At 37.5% G+C, this 17,795-nt stretch overlaps 1 protein-coding gene across 14 annotated transcripts in view; it reads left to right on the top strand.

The window, feature by feature from the left end:
• The window catches only part of Prrc2c (proline rich coiled-coil 2C), a 75,238-nt gene that overhangs the window by 6,088 nt on the left and 51,355 nt on the right, over positions 1-17,795 (top strand). For 9 of the 14 annotated variants that reach the window (XM_008848514.2, XM_029553751.1, XM_008848515.2 and 6 more), the window contains exons 2-4: positions 13,955-14,120; positions 15,448-15,625; positions 16,642-16,751. In XM_008848514.2, the coding sequence (XP_008846736.1) occupies positions 14,009-14,120; positions 15,448-15,625; positions 16,642-16,751 (400 nt within the window). In that variant the 5' untranslated portion in view covers positions 13,955-14,008. The remainder of the gene's footprint in view (positions 1-13,954; positions 14,121-15,447; positions 15,626-16,641; positions 16,752-17,795) is intronic. The other 5 variants (XM_008848508.2, XM_008848519.3, XM_008848512.3 and 2 more) reach the window with 3 other exon arrangements.

The raw sequence follows: 17,795 nt of genomic DNA, 5'->3' as shown, positions 1-17,795 counted from the left end.
TATAATAAAAAAATTAGAGAAATCTAAAAAAAAAAGAACCTAAATTCAGCCCATGTTCTACTAGCAGATTTCTGTACCCTGGTCTAAGTTTCCTTCCTAAGACATTAACTCCTCACCAAGAAAAATACTTCTTTTTTCTGAGAAGGGTATTTTCTGTTTGCTCAAAGGCTCTGCAGAGGCCAGTAGGTGCTCTGAAACAAATTTTTTACTAAGGAACATTTAAAACACCAGAAACAATTGAGAGAACAGAGAAATGGTTATTAAGGGACAAAAACTGTTTATTTGTTTATTTATTTATTGAGATGGTTGAGCAAGTCAGAATTTTTTTTTTTTAATGTTTGTGTGGTTTCTGTTTTGTTTTGGTCTTTTTGAGATTGTCTTCCCGTAGCCCCAGCTGACCTGGAACTCATTATGTAGACCAGGCTGGCCTTGAACTCACAGAGATCTGCCTGCCTCTACCTCCCAAGTGCTGTGATTAAAGGTGTGCACTACCACACCCGGCCATTTTTAAATGTGTTTTTAAGGTGGATATTGCTGGGACTGGGGAGATGACTCAGTGGTCAAGAGCTGACTGATCTTACCAGGGGACCTGGTTTCGGTTTCCAGCACCCACATGGTGACTAACTGCCATTCATAACTCCAGCCAGGGGATCTGATGCCCTCTTCTGACCTCCTTGGGTGTTGCATGACATGTACCACTTACATACATACAAGCAATACACATAAAATAAAAAGTAAAAAAAAATTTCAAAAGGTGAGACCATTTAGGAGTAGTTACATTTAATACAATTTAATCTTCAAATTTCTGTTTAAGTTAAAATTTACACCGGGCTGGTAGCACAGGGTTTTAATCCCAGGGAGGCAGAGGCAGGCAAATAACTGAATTCAAGGCCAGCCTGGTCTACATAGTGAGTTTCGGGCTAACTGGGGCTGCAGGAGACCCTGTCTCAAAAAGACCAACAAAGAAATAATAAAAAAAAACTTAGATTGTTTGCAATATGGCCATTATAGGGTAATCTGTATTTCAACTAGCTACATTTAACATTAAGTTTAAATCTTAAATATCTAAATTGAAGAAGCACAGTTTGGTAGGTACAGAATTATTTCTGAAGTTTGGAGATGTGGGACATAGAAATTTTAGTTTAAAAATTGGAGGAGTCGGGTCTGGTGGCACATGCCCTTAATCCCAGCACTTGGGAGGCAGGGATAGGTGGATCTCTGAGTTCAAGGCCAGCCTGGTCTATATAGTGAGTCCCAGGCCAGCTGGGGCCACAGGAAGACGTTTTCTCAAAATGACCTGAATTAATGAATTAATGAAAAGAAAGCTGGGTGTGGTGCCTCGCCTCTGTAAACTCAGCACTCTGGGACAATGAGGCAGGAGGATTGTTAATTTGAGGCCAGCTTGGGCTGCATATCAAGATACTTGTCTTAAACCAAAAATTTTAAAATAAATTAATAGATAAAAGGGGGCTGAGATACGACTCAGCAGTTAGGAGCAGTTGCTGCTCTTCCAGCGGGCACAAGTTCGGTTCCCAGAACCTTAACATCAGGTGGCCTCTAACTCTATTTCTAGGGGATCTGATGGCCTCAGTGTGCACTAACTGAAACACACATACATATAAATAAAAGTAAATATATTTTTTTAATTTTTTAATAGGGGAGCTAGAAAGATGGCTTTGCGATTGCACTGGCTGTTCTTGTAGCAACCACGTGGTGCTAACAACAGCCTGTAAATCCAGTTCTGGGGAACTTGACACCCTCTTTTGGCATCTGCCGGCCATTGTATGCATGGGGACACTTACAAGTAGACCAAACACTCGTACACATAAAATAAATAAAAAAAAATTTATTTATTTTAAATAAAAGAATATTGGCTAGAGGCTTAGAAATGTGAAGTTTGATTATATTGCCATATGAATTTAATTTTCTGTAAGTTGGGCTTTTCAGCTTATGGTTCTATGATTCTAATACACAGGAATTTGTGTGATGCCTACCATAAATAGTTTTAAACTTAAAATACTAACCCCTAAACACAATCCTTTACTTATGTGAAAGCTTCACAAAGATATTAGGTGAGCATCTGAGAAAGAATACATTTTTTCTCCCATATCACAAAAACATTCTTGCCCTCTCCCCACTCAAAAAAACTAAGATTGACTTAAAAACTACTTGTTTTTGGATTTAAAGGGGAGTTGATTTGGTTTTGGGATTTTGGTTGGTTAATGTTTTGTTTTTTGCTATTGTTTTGCAACAGGGTCTCTCTATATATAGCCCCAGCTGGCCTGGAACTCATAGAGGTCTACATGCCTTTGCCTTCTGAGTGCTGGGACTGAAAGTGTTCTTATTACGTGGTATGCACAGTTCTACAGTTTTCATACACACCATAGTAAATCCGAAAACTGTATTAGAATGAATATTATAGTCTGCAAGTAGGGACAAATTAATAAACTTGTTGAGATTGCATAATTTGCCTCTGGTCATGTAGCTACTAAATGTTAGAGCTGAGATTAAAACAGTTTTAAGAATGATTGTGTATTAGGAGCAATAAAAAATACTGTAAGTTTTCAGTAAGAGTGCCCTGGTAATCACTTCAAATAAGTGGTAAACATGGGAGTTTTACTTTTCTAGAACTAGGCTTTTTTTTTTTTTTCTTTTTAAATGTGTATGTGTGTATTGCCTGCATGTAGGTAAGTGCACCCATGTTGTGAACTGGAGTTATGGAGAGTTGTTGGCTGCCATGTGGGTGCTAGGATTCGAACAAGAACAACCAGTGTTCTTAACTGCTGAGCTCTCTCTCCAGCACCTAGAACTAGGCTTCTTTACGTATACGAGTACACACATAGAGGCCAGAGGTCATCATTAGGTATCTTCCTTGATGCTCTCTACCTTAGTTTTTGACACAGTGTCTCACTGAGCCTGGGGCTCAGTTGCTGACTAGACTAGCTGACCAGCAGATGTCAAGAATCCTTTTTTTTTTCCTGCCCCCTAGCACTAGTATTACAGGCACAATAGCTGCTCTAGGCTTTTTTTTTTTTTTAAGTGGATGCTGATGATTGAACTTTGGTCTTCATGCCCTTCCTTATTCATGCTTGCACAGCAGGTTCTTTACTGCTGAACCCTCTCTCCAGCCTCTAAGACAGGGCTTCTTAAATTTTTTCCACTCATGATTCCTTTTTGTCCATGACCCCGTATAAACAGGTATATAAAGTAGGTAATACAAATTAAACATTAATAACAAATGGTTAAGAAATTTACCTTAAAACAATTCATCTTGTATATGTCTGTTTTCCGTAAACTGGTATGTTTCTCTAAGAGTAGGAAGCTGTGTCTGGTGAAAACACTGCAATTCATAACATGGGGTCTTCTCTGGTCTGAACCCAGGTGTTGGCAGACAGCATTGCTGCACAGCATGAGGGCATGCACAGCAAAGTTGTCTAGTGGAACATGGTTGAGTGCTGCCAGAAACACCTTAGATTCATTATAGGATTATGAGTTCAGAAAGCTTTTACTGTTGCCAAATTTTGTGTGGTGATGCACATAAGAAGATGAGCTCTCCAGCAGTGATTTTTAGTACAAAAGATTTGATAGCTAGATTGCTTTCCTAATTGTTAAGGCTTTCTTCTGCCCCAGAAACATAATTCACATTTCTCTTTCATTTTTGTTTGTGTTTCTGTTTGAGATGGGGCTCTCATGTAGTAAAAGCTGGTCTCTGACTCTGTAGCCCAGGCTGACTTTGAACTCCTATTGCTCCTGTCTCCATTGTCCAAGTACTAGGATCGTAGGAAGGTACCACCGTGCCTGACAATGTTTCAGTTTCCAAGTATTGCCTGTCTACGAGTCTCATTCTGAAAACTCTTTTAACAGATTTATTTATATTACACTTGTTTTTTTAAGAAATGATAATTTTTGGTATTTTGCTATAATGCTATTTAAAGTGGAGGCATTCATCATATGGTGATATTCTTAGCTTTACTATTATAGCAGCAGATACAATCTTGAAAGTTTGATGTTCCTTGCACAAAAAAATGACGAACACTTGAGATGATGATTTTGCCAGTTACTTGATGAGATCATTGCACATTATACTTCATATATTACATCTGTAACACATCTTAAAATAGCAAGCATGAGATACCTTACAAGTTAGCCAGTTGTACCTCTTACCCAAAGCAAGAGCTGTCTTTAAACTGTTTCTGACAAGGGTTTGCTTTTACTTGGAAGCAACTTGTGGTCAGGAGACTACTATATAGTCAATCCTTAATGTGCAGAAGGTTTATACTCTGTGTTGCAGCTTCCCACATTTGCAAATACCATAATAGCATTGGAAACTCACCTTGTCTTTCATCGTTTCTTTTTGGAGCCCTCTTTTTTCTAAAAAGAAACCACTAGGTATCTTTACAAATTATTGTACTCCCCCACCATCCCCAAAAAGTTAATGGGGAAAAGGTGCCCAGCAAATGGGTAGGGAGAACTATCACAGCTTATTTCTTAGAAGCAACTCAGTGACAGGTTTTGTGCTTCAGCAAAGTATGCCTCACAGCTCCTGGTATTATCTGGCAAGTTGTGAAAATGAACAGTGGGGCGAGTTTCATCTTATGGTAATGTATTTCCACTTACGGACAGTTGAACAATTAGAACATTTTTATTCAGTCTAGTTATTCTAAAGATAGTGTGATAAATATGAAGTTGGGTGGAACAGTTAAAATTCCAGACCTGTATATTAGACATGTATTAATGCAGCAATTTATATAAAGTAATGCTATTGTACATAAAGACAGGCTGGGGCCATATTCTGCGTTTGTAAAATTTGCCTTTGTGGTGGTGGTTTTTGGAGGCCTGCTGTAGCTATGTTACCAAGTGTGGTCTTCTATTCCAGGATTTAAGCATTCCTGCCTCAGCCACCTCAGTAGCTAGGATTACAGATTCCCATCATACCCATTTTTAAACTGAGTACATAGTTATTCCTAAATTCCATCTAGCATTCCAGATTTTGGGGGGGGGTCTTTTTGTCTCTCTGTAGCCCCCGCTGGCTTGGAACTCAATATATAGACCAGGCTGGCGTCAAACCGCCTGCCTCTGCTTCCCAAGTGCTCTAAGACATTGAAAAAAACAGGGTCTAACAGATTATTCATATCATAATGTCATCTTTCTGTTTCTCATGGGGATTGATTCCAGAACTCTCTGCTTCTCATAGCAAAATTTATGATGCCCAAGTCCTCTTTTTTTTTTCTTTTTAACTTTTACAAAAACTTTATTGAGAATTTCATACATGTATATAAGGTGTTTTGATCAAATCCATGCCTACTCCCTCCCCTCCAACATTCCCTCCTCTGAAGAGGTAACCCTAAAATCTTTTAAGGATTAGATACAAGCTCCCAAATACTTTAGACATTTTTACTTTTTTGGCCTTCGGAACAGAATGTGTCGCTAACAGGCCCACGGACATTTTGACTTTTAGCCAAGAAACTGGCTACATTTCTTTGGGGTCTTTTTTACCCTAACTGCCTAGCCAATTCCTACCTCCTATTATCATGCCATCCTCTGAAGGGGTTACCCAAATTGCCAATAAGGTATAGGGACGGAGACTGCTTTGGCTTCTTCCATCCTGAACAGGGACACAGGGTGAGGCAATTAGAATACCCCTTCAGTGGGTCTATCTAAAAGACTCCCATATTGCATAACTCTTGTCTCTAAGGGGAAAAGAAAGTCCTTGAATCATGAATAGGAGATGTGAAGGAGAAGTAAAGGCAAGAGTAATTAGCATTATAAGTTCTAGACAGGGAACTAGAAAAAAGTCAGAACAGGGCACATTTCAAATGTTCATATGAGAGTCCATTGGAGTTTCTTGACAAGGGCTTCCAAAAGCATCCCTCTATTGGGTTCCTCCTCATTTTTCTTTGGTCTTCCAAGGCTGGACTAGTTGGTTGGAGCCTGATCGCTAAACATAGTCACAATTGGGCTTGTTGACGGTTGTGCTCTTTCATTAAAGGAGTGCCAAGCAGGGTCACTGGACCCTCACCTGAGTATCCAGCCACTTGTCCAAGTCCTCTTAAATAATGAAATGATTGTTGGTGCACACTTATAATTCCAGCATATCTCACCTCCCCGAGTAAGTTGAGTGAGTGAGTGAGTGAATGAATGAATGAATGAATTGATGTAGTTTTCACATGTAGCCAGCAATGCCCTCCTGGATACTTAGAATACTTACAATAGCCAGGCGAATTCCTAGTGAGTTCCAGGACAACTGGGGTTACAGGGAGACCCTATCTCAAAAAAGACCAAAAACAAAGCAAAGTGTTATGTAGTTATACTGTATTGATTTCTTTAATTTGTGTATTTTTTAATTGTTTATGGTTTACTTCAAATAAAGTGTTCTTTCTGCTTTACTGACTCATTTGTATTTAAGACATGTATAAAGACTAGTATTTAGAGTGTATGTTTCAAAAACAGGAAAATAAATACTTCTTAGAAAGTTTATATTTCATGAATGCTGATTGCCTTGGAACTAGGATGGATTGGTTGTGGTGATTGTTTGGACATTTTAAATTTTAAATAGGACAGCCTAGTTACAAGTGGAGTAATAAAATGCTGTGTTCTGGATTAATCCCCCCTACTATACAAGTAGATGGCTTAAACAACAGAAATTTATTTTTCAAAGTTACGGAGGCTAGAAGTCTGAACTAAATTGTCATCATGGTTCTAGTGATAACCTTCCTTCCTTGCGTACACTTGGCCTTCTCATTGTACTTTCTCAGAACAGAATGAGCTCTGTTGTCTCCTTGTGAAGGTACTAATCTACTCATGACACTCACAACCTCATCTGAACCTAATTACCTCTTAAAACCATGTTTCTAAACACCAGTATTTCTGGATTAGGGTCTCATAATTTGGGTTATGCAAATCCCTCAGCACACCACTTATATTTTTATATTATTATACTTAAAATTTCTAACGGATAGTGACGGAAGCACCATTTTTATAGCTTGTAATGTTGTGGGGGGTGTTTTTTGTTTTCCTTCTTTTTGAGACAGGGTCTCTCCACAGCCCAGACTGACCTCGAGCTCACTATTGTAGCACAGACTGGCCTGTATCTCACAGAGATACCTGCCTGTCTGGAATTAAAGGTGTATGCTGTGATGCCTTTAATTTATCTTTAATTTATGTTTTATTATTGGTGCCCTCAGGTGGCAGAGGCAGGAAATCAGTTGTTCAAAGTCATTCCCTGCCACACAGCAGAGCTTGTTGTTTCCAGAGGAATATAATGTAGGTACTCAACATGTTTTTTTGAGCAAATTTTTTAAAAGTAACACATTAGGAGCTGGAGAGATGGCTCAGTGGTTAAGAGCACTGACTGCTCCTGCAGAGGACCCGGGTTTGATTGTCAGCATCTACATGGCAGCTAACAACCATCTGTAACTCTAGTTGCAGGGGATCCGACACCCTCTTCTGACCTCCATAGTTATTGAATGACACGGGTGCACCTACGTATCTGCGGTCATTACATTCATACATACAAAATTAAAAATAATAAAATATTTTTAAAAATAACACATTAGTTAGGGATAATAGCCATTTTTCTCTTCAATGAAAATTTAAATTTTTTTATAAGATTATCTTGGGTACATCATTTGAGATCAGCCTGAAATTGATCTTGACTCTCCATTTTCTAGCTTATGCTTTTTGGCAAGGTACTTTATTTCTTCATTAGTTAAGTTGGGATGATTTAGGTGTTAAGCCCTTATTTCCAGTCCAATATTTTTACATTATTTTACGTATCAGGACCTTAGTTTTAAAAATAGTTCAGTCCCAAAATACATTGCTGAGGTAGAATGTGTAGAATACAGGTCTGTAAGATTAGAAGTATGGAAAGTAAATGTCCAAATTTACCAGCTTATTAAGACTAGAGTTCAATGGGAATTCTTTTTTTTAATTATTTTTATTTTATCTGTATGAATGTATTGCCTGCATATGTGTAAATGCATCTGTCTCGTGCAGTGCCACAGAGGTCAGAAGAGGGCATCAGAGTCCCCTGGAACTGGAGTTAAGGACGGTTCTTAGCTGCCATGTGGATGCTGGGAGTTGAACCCAGGTCTTCCTGCAAGAACAGTTAGTGCTCTTAACCACTGAGCCATCTCTCCAGCCCCCAGAGAAAATTCTTATGGAAAAGCTGAGGAAGAAGAATGTGCTTTGAGAGAACAGGCCAACTTTTCAAATTTTTAAAAAATTTTTGAGGGTGTAATAATTTTAGTTTTATAGAAAGTTGTAAAAGTAGTACACAGAATTCCCGTGCATCTTCATCCAGGTGTCCTGTCTGTCTGCTGTTTTACTGTATTGTTTTTGTCCTTCATGCAGCACTTGTGTCTGCACACCAACACATTTTATATGCTGGGTTTTTAATGTCTGAGGCCTACTGTGTCATCTCTGCAAACCTAAAATCCAAATCATGCTCCCGTGTCTCCGAATTTTCTATGAACATTTCTTGGACTTAACTGTAGTAAATAGGCAAAAGTGTAATAAACTTAATTTGTTCTAAGTGCTCAGCAGTGTTGATGACAGAGTTTTTGGTGAATATTGCTGAAATCACCAGGCCTTTTTGCTCTTCTCTCCCTTATTCCTTTCTACTTTCCTTCTGCCTTAGTCTGTTTGCTTTGTTGTAGCATACCTGAGACAAATTTCTCTCCATTTTAGAGACTGGGAAGGCTAAGATTGCTGACACATACAGTAAAGGTTCTGGTAAGGGCCACAATCATGATGGCACCATGAACACTGTTCTCTCTTGAGGGAGGGGTGGAGAGACAAAAGACTATTGTTCTCTCTCCCCTCATTTGCTTTTCAGATCTTTTGCAACCTCAGATTTCCAAGCCATAGCTCCACTCAGTGGATGAGGACAGTATGTCTCTTGATCATGGATTTATGGATTTTGCCCATAAGTGCCTACCCATCCTGAGAGAGAGAGAGAGAGAGAGAGAGAGAGAGAGAGAGAGAGAGAGAGAGAGAGAGAGAGAAATTGAGAAATTGATGAGCAGGGAATAAACATTTTAAGTTTGATGCTCAGTCAAGAAACTTAAATGATGTTCCAGTGTTTAGGCAATTAAAAATGTACATTGAACATTGTAGTTTGAAGGAAAGTTTTGGGAGTTAACCTTACTCATAATATTTGAAACAATGAATTGTAGCTAAGTTGCCAAAGGGGGGAAGGAGAAATGGCAAGAAGAGTTGAGGGGAAAAGTGAGGCTAAAAGCTGTCAGTTGTGCAAATCAAATAAGATAGCTTATGTTCTTTCTGTATTTGTATATGGTACTTGGCTATTATCCCTAGCTAATATGTGTCATTTCAAAAAAATTGTTCAATAAAACATGTTGTTCCTCTGGAAATGTTTGAACTCTGCTATGTAGTAGAGAATGACTTTAAACAACTGATTTCCTGTCTCTACCACTTGAGGGCACCATGCTCAGATTGATGCTGTCCTGGGGTCCAACCCAATCTGCCATCTGAGCTATACTCTCAGCCCTGGGTACAGATCCTTTTTAATCTTACTACAGAAATCTATGGGACATTGGATTGTGTTTTCCAAAGGAACTAAATTGTAATTATAGGAAAAATGACAGAATGATAAACATACTTAGAAATGCTCCTGGCCAGAAAGATAATTTTGTTACTTAAATTGGGCAGAATAGAGCTTGCTAAAGTATGGGTGGTGTTTTTCTAAATATACCAGATTTTCAAGATTACCCATTTTCATTAAACACTAGAATCTTACATTTCTTACACAGAAATCATAACTGATAGCTCTTTTAAAGATGTGGAAACAGGACCAGGCACGGCCCTTTGACCACACGCCTTTAATCCCAGCACTTGGGAGGCAGAGCCGGGAGGATCTCTGTGAGTTGGAAGCCAGCCTTGTCTTCTTAGTGAGTTCCGGGTCACCTGGGGCTACAAGGAGACCCTGTCTCAAAAAGACCAAAAAGCAGAAAAAGATATGGAAACCACTTAGAGATTTTTTTTTCTTCTATGTACTTCAACATATTATAGTTTGGCATTCATGAAAAACATCTTTTGTTAGCACTGTTCAGTATCATCCCTTTCACTTTGAAAACTGGTCCTTGTATCATGACAAACTACTTCCCAAATTTCTCTTTTGGAAGCAAGCTGTTTGCTTTAAAAACACTGGCTCCTACACATACCCCGTTTATTTCTTCATATCATTTTAGTAGGAGTTTTTTGCCAGAAATATATATATCAAAATCTGGAAGATGCATATGCACATATTTTATCTAATTTCAATGGCAAATGCCATTTTTTAATTGGCCTTGTTCAGTCTAGAATCTTCAATTTTAGAAGAATTGATTGCTTTCCTATAAGAGGGGGTATTCAAAACAGTTGTTTACAGACTGAACCTCAACTGTTTAGATGCTTAAGTACATTAATAAGGATGGCAATACAAATATGGTTGTTAATGTTGTACAAGTACAAAGAAGAGGCAGCTTTTTAAAGTTAAAAGTGGTACAGATAGAAAGTCTAGTGCCCTTGATCCCTTATCAAACAGCTGATAAGTTTTCTAAAATGAGAAGCTTGCAGGCTGAAAATAAGTGCTCTTTATAAGCTTACTGTTTGAAGAATTGGGAGTAGGGGGGAATCACTAATTGTGTAAGTTGTACCAGTTTGTTTCTTGCTACTTACGATGTTACTAATACTAAATGTAGCTAATGAAGGTGGTTCCTTCATTCTTTTTCTTTTTTCCAGTTTTCTTCCAGTGGCTCTTGGCATAGAATAAACAAGAACAGTACTCCTTACCTCTCTAACAGGCTCTACAAAATCTGATTTCTGCCTACTTTATCTCTTCCTGCTTCCTTAAGCATGATTTTTACATTTTTTTTACACTTCTAGACTAAAATTCACTAAAATTCTGTGGTTCTGAACTGTAGCTGTGCTTTCGAGACACGCTGGGTAAGTTTTTCAAAAAATACATCTACCAGGTCTGACTCCAGCAATTCTGCAAGTAACTAGAATCTACATATATAGTGGTATGATGTCTGTGCACATGGGTAGAGGTCAGAGGAGGACGTTGGATGTGTCCTGCCCTATCATTCTTTGCCTTTCTGGGGGGGGGGGGGTAGTTGAGACAGGGTCTTCCCTCTTGCTCCAGCTGTAGGCCTGGCTGACCACAATCTCACAGAGATTCGCTTGCCTTTGCTTCTGGAGTGCTGAGAGTAAAGGCATACACCACCACGGCTGGCCTTTCTTCAGACCTTTTGTTTCAGATAATTCTTAGCTCTGTCTGGTTACTGGCAGTTTCTTGTTCTTCAGAACTTGTTGAATAGAAGTGTTAAGAATGAGCATCCTAGCCTTCTACCCAGTCTTAGAGGAAAAGCCTTTGAGATTTTTCCCACTGATTCTGAGTTTAATTTGGGGATTTTCATAAATGGCCTATGTTGAGGTAATTTTCTTTGACTTTTAGTTGAGAACTTCATTGTGAAAAGATACTGAACCTTGTTCAAATACTTCTCTGCATTCATAAACATGATCAAGTAGCTTTATGTTTTAATGTATATCTCATTGATTGATTTGTCTATGTTAAACCAACCTTGGTTGATTCAACCAACTAGCAGTAATTTATGATTGATTATGGTACATAGCCTTTTGGCTTTTGAAACAGGGTCTCAACTGTATAGCCTAGCTCAGAACTCTGAACTGTCTTTCGTCTACCTCTTAGGTGCCAGGATTACAAGCATGCACCAACCATGCCTGGCTTTCAGAATTGAACATTTTAATACATTTGCTCACTAGTTTTATTTCTGGGGTAAATTGTTCATAGCTTTAGTAGTTGGGGTTTTTCATTATATTTGCATTCTCGTTAGCATCTTATCAAGAATTGTTTTTTTGTTTGTTTTGTGAAAGAGTCTGTAGACCATGCTGGCTTCAATCTCAAAAAGATCCAGCTGGCTCTGTCACGCTCAGCTTCGTTTTAATTTTTTTTTATTAGACTGGACAGAATATTTGTAAGCTTTCCTCTAAGGATGCCTAGTCTAGTTTAAAGTTGACAACTCTATGTGGCAGTAGTATGCATTCTTTAGGAGTGCAGAGTGCCATGGAAGTTAATGAGCTTCTTTATAGAAATGAGAAAGGAATAGAGGGCAAGGTACACAGTATAAGAGGAAGAATAGACTTCAGATGCAGTGAGAGGAAAGGTACCGTGATTCTTAAGAACATTAGAATCACTCGAAAAACTAAAACTCCCTCTCCTGTATTGATATTTTTTAATGCATAGATGATACTAATGTGCAGCAAGAGTTGAACCTCAGTTTAGAATGTGCCTGTTTGTAATGATTCTTATCTTTTTTAAGTCTCAGAACTAATTTGAAGGATTTATTAAAGCACAGGGTGCTGAGTCTTACCTATAAATTAGCCAATAGATGGTGGTGGACTTGAAGATTTGCTCCTGGGATGTTTTAAGGAGTATATTTTTCATGTTGTTGCCATGTCTTAGATATATTGATTAAATAGGAGTGTTAAGGGAGCTCTGAAATACTTATTCTTAGATAGTTGGCATCCAAGTGAGTGTGAAAGAGCAAATTCACTTTTTTCTTGATAAATGCATTTTGGTTTTTTAACCCGATGAGAGAACTCTTTGAATCTTTATTACATAGTGAATAATTGGTGTTCGTCTTTTTTTACTGTACATAATACTATTTCCTGTATCATGAAATAGGTGAAAATTGACAATGTGTTGAATTTTACAAGTGTGTAATCACTTTTCGAACCTTCATTTATTATTAACACTCCTGAGGTACAATTAATTGAACATACATAGCAATTATATGTGTATTAATAGTGTTCTTTTTATTGCATATGAGTCCCAAATTATCACAAGAAGTAATTTATTTTAAATTTATTTTATTTATCATTTTTATTTTATGTGTATGTATGTATTGCCTGCATGTAGGTAAGTGCACCTGTGTCATGCAGTGCCCGCAGAGGACAGAAGAGGCTCTTGGATCCCCTAGAACTGGAGTTACTAACAGTTGTTTGCTGCCATGTGGGTGCTGGGATTCGAACCCGGGTCTTCTGCAAGAACAACCAGTGTTCTTAACTGCTGAGCCATCTCTCCAGCCCCAAGAAGTAGTTTATTTAAATAAATGAATGTGTGAAGAGCTAGTGTTGTATGTGGTTTTGTGGAAAACACTTGCCTAGCATGTTGTAGCAAGCAGGTCCTGAGTTAGATCCTGAAGGCTGTAAAACAAGCATACAGAAAACTCTCTTGTCTGACATATTGCTGATACTTTTTTTTTGTCAGTTGTATATGTGAAAAGCTGTACTGTCCTTTAGCTCGTATGTTCCTATTCTTGTCTTTTTAGCTATTGCTGGTTTCTCTTGTGGAATTAGTCACCTTCTACCCTACCTTGACCCTAACTAGCCCCTCCAGAATGTACGTATATAGTTTCTCCTTAAATTGAAGGGAAGTAATATGAGAAATACTTGTCTTTTTTCCTCTTTTGTTAATAGATTTGTTTGTTAGGGCATCTCTGTACCATTAGGGTAAGAAGGGAATGATGATGTCTTCCTACTAGATGAGTCCCATGTGATACAGCCTATTGTCAGTCATTTCAAGCCTATTTTAAGTCAAATAATGTGTCTTTGTTAGTGGACAGCCTCCTTAGGTTCAGTATATTTTAAGTATTCATCTTGGGATGGATTTTAGCTATTCTCTGTGATAACATTAGTAGTTATAAACCAATTGTAAATAATGTGTTTGTCAAGTGCATAATAGTTTATTTTTATTTAATCTGTTCTATATTAAAGAGATCTATGAAAATATCATGAACACATTTTAAAGACTGATATCTTCATTGCCTTCCTACCCCACCCCACCCCCAATTTCCTGTGAATATGTTAAGCTTTTGGTCAGTTAATACTAAAAATTTTCTTTATTTTTGTTCTTATATGCATCTTAAAGACTACTTTTAAGGAGTGTGGCAGGAGGTTTTGGACTCGATGAGTTTCCACCGAAATGTCGGAGAAGTCAGGCCAGAGCACAAAAGCAAAGGATGGGAAAAAGTATGCAACACTCAGTTTATTTAATACTTACAAAGGCAAATCTTTGGAAACTCAGAAGACCACAGGTGAGTAAATCCATTGTCGTTTATGTTGTTTTATTACTATAAACAGCATGGTGTAACTACTACTACCATAGAAGCCAGGTTAATGCAGCCCTATTTCCATTGGCCTTTGTATTCACACATTTTAAAGAAATCTGAGTTGAGTATTTTGCATTTGAAAATTTATACTGTAATAGAATCTTTAAAGCACGCTTTTATTCTTCTCTTATTGATAGAAAAAAAACTAGCAATATAATTCCTAAGGGGAAACTCAGAGCCATTAGTAATTATAAATGCCTATCTCTAGAAAAAATCCTTTGTTTTGTTTTGGGGTCTGTTTTATTTTTTAATCTGGGTCCACTGAACCAATATATACAGTGAAAAGTAGACTATGGCTTATTAGTAGTTTTGTGAAGATAAAGTCAGCATATTTATTTTTTAGTATTCTGTTTGTTTGTTCGTGGGTTTCAGTTGGTTATCTGGGGTTTGGGGGTTGAAACATCTTTTTTTTAATATATTCATTATGTTTATATTTTTGTGTATGCATGTATTGCCTGCATGTAGGTAAGTGCACTCATGTTGTGCAGTGCCCGTACAGAACAGAAGAGGCTGTTGGATCCCCTGGAACTGAAGTTACAGACAGTTGTTAGCTGCCATGTGGGTGCTGGGATTCAAACCCGGGTCTCCTGAACTCCGCAGGAGCTGGGAGAGGTGGGCAGAGGCTGTGCTTTTATTCAAAGGACACTTCAGCACAGTCCCTGTGTAGAAAAGTCTCTCTTATAAAGTGCCTACCCCTTTACAGTAGTAGATTCAGTAGCCAATAGCCTTTTATATGGCAGATTATCTTTTTTGTTGTTTTTAAAGTAAATTGCACTAGGGTTTCCTTCAATTTGTGATTTTTTTTTTTTTTTTTTTTTTTTGGCCACACACACATAATACACTGTGTTACATACATAGTATATTGTGTTACATACATTTTTAGAAGTTCTGTTTGTTGAGGGAGGGGGAATGATTTGGGTTTTTTATGTTTTGCTTTTGTCTTTTTGAGACCAGGGTCTCTCTGTAGCCACCCTCAATCTCAGAGATCCACCCTCTGCCTTTGAGTGCTGGGATTAAAGGCGAGTGCCACCAGCCTGGCTTTTTAAGGCCTGCTGTTACCACATTACCAGGATAGCTTATCTGTTGAATGGCTTGATTGTTTAATACTTTTTCTTTGAATTATGTTGCAGGTGTGTAAACTGAATTTACAGATTTCTAAAGATCAGGAATAATCGTTCAAAGATTCCGTTGACTCATATCATGTGAAGAATAAAATGATGTTCTAAGAAAGTTGATGTTACTGATTTTTTAGTTGCAGCTCGACATGGGTTACAAAGTCTTGGAAAAGTTGGCATTTCCCGGCGGATGCCTCCACCTGCTAACCTCCCAAGTCTGAAAGCAGAGAACAAAGGCAATGATCCAAATGTGAATATCGTACCTAAAGATGGCACAGGATGGGCATCAAAACAAGAGCAGCATGAAGAAGAAAAGTGAGTCCAAGTCTATTAAAAGAACAATACTCTGCTTTGTAGGAAACTTTTGCAAAAGTGACTACTGTATGCCAGGTGTTGTCTACCTATATTTCATGCCCTTTTAAAGTCTTGAGACTCATTTTCCTGTTGAGTCTAGTGGCATTATTATCAAGATAAAACAAATGGCATAATTTCTAATGACAACGTTGCTTAGAGCATACATAGCCATACCATCACTCCTTCCTCTCCTACCCTCATCAAATCAGGTATTTTCCTTCTTTGTGACTAGAAATTAATTCTAAGAGAAAATTCTTTTGAAAAGAAAAAGAATTGATTGCTATTGGACAGTTGGTAGGATTTGTATTTTGTTTGCCTATATCTGTTATCAAATGCTCTTTTTTCTGCTTAAGCTTTATATAGTATTTGACCACTTGTGTAGAAGTTTGTTATAAAATTATTTTATAGTAACAAGTCAGCTGTAGGTTTGGGTGTATTAGAAATAATACTGGCGTTCCTTAAGTCTCTTTAACTACATTACTATATTAAAGTGATTGAAACTGTAGACTGTTTTTAATCACCTTTTATTCATGAGAACAAATCAGACAGATTGCTGTTACCTTTTGAATTACAATTAAGTACAGTGATGAATCTGTGGACTGACAATTGGAGCTTGCCTAGCCTTAACCACCGACTAATTATTCCAGTCCAGACTGTATGTATGCATATACTTATATTTTAAATTATATGTATATACTTTGAAATGTTGGTGGCTGTTTTTAGTTAGAAGTATTTTTTTTAGCAAAATGGAAAATAAACAAGGCTGTCATCTCATTGGGTTATTCAAAGGTAGAGATAAATAGGAGAAAACAGCCATAATTTAAATAAAAGATAATGATGCAGAGGGAAACCATTCATAAGAGATCCGCAAGTATTAACTAATTGATAGCCAAAACTTAGCACAGAAACTTTATATGATTTATTTTATTTATTTTAGTATTCAGTATCTGAAATAATGGATTAATATTTTTTTAAAGAGTCCCAGAAGTATCACCAGCACAGCCAAAACTTGGGGTTGCAGCACCCCCAGAAGTAGCACCTGCTCCCAAATCATGGGCCAGTAACAAGCAAGGTGGGCAAGGAGATGGTAAGTAGACATAAGCTGGGGAATGGTTAGGTTTGAAAGTTATTGAACAGCCATGCAGGAGATGAGCGGTAGAAAGCATTATCAATGGATATATTCAGATTCATTGTCAAAACCATATGTGAGCCAATGGTAGTGCATAAAAGGAGAATCTTGAAGTTATCCTCTACTTTTTTAAATCATCTACATATTGAGACAAAGCTTGTGTACCCTTAACACCTTGACCCATAAAAGTACATCGTGTGGATTTATTTTCATTTATGCCCCCAAACTCTTTATCAAACATCCTGTTGTAATATTTGGATGATGAATTAGAATTAGAGTCAGTCCATAAAACTGTAATACTTCTTGCCACCCAAGGAATGATAAAATCCCCAAACAGAACTTAATTTTCTCACTTGAAGAACAGAAAACATCTAGAAAATAAAATCTTACAGAATGAGTCTATTTAGGCCCTCAGAATGATACATTTACTCTTTTAACTTATAGGAACAAAAATAGGCAAGTAGGTAGTGAATAATGAGATGCCCTTAGTACTTAGTACTAAAATTAAAGCAGTAAGTCAAATGAAGAAGTCCTAGACTTACTTGGGATTTTTTGATACTTAGCTATAAAATTCTGTTTCAGTAATACAATTAAAACTAGTTAAAAAGTTTTTAAAGGCAGGGGTGGCCCACGCCTTTAATCCCAGCACTCAGATGGCAGAAGCAGGCAGATCTCTGAGTTCAAGGACAGCTAGGGCTACAGGGAAATCCTGTCTCAAAAAGACAAAAAAAAAAGAGTTTTTAAAGCAGAGAAGTTGGACTTTATTTTTAAAGGGATCATAATGAAGAAAAAGCAAAGTAAAACACCTCACTTGTGCAGTAATCTTAAAGGAGCCCTTTATGATATATCTGGCAGATCCTTAGATTGTTATCTCCTCATGACTGTTCACTAACTTTCAAAGGTTAAAATAACATTTTATGGATATGAACAGTTAATATAATTAATCAGAAAGAAAGAAGCAAGAGCTCTATTATATCCTGGGAGGGTTGTCTGAATTATTTT

This window comes from Nannospalax galili, unplaced genomic scaffold (assembly GCF_000622305.1).
Source record: "Nannospalax galili isolate Female #2095 unplaced genomic scaffold, S.galili_v1.0 scaffold624, whole genome shotgun sequence".
NCBI classification, from domain to species: domain Eukaryota; kingdom Metazoa; phylum Chordata; class Mammalia; order Rodentia; family Spalacidae; genus Nannospalax; species Nannospalax galili.
Note: the sequence above shows the minus strand (reverse complement) of the source record. Positions and strands in the feature narration are given on the sequence as shown.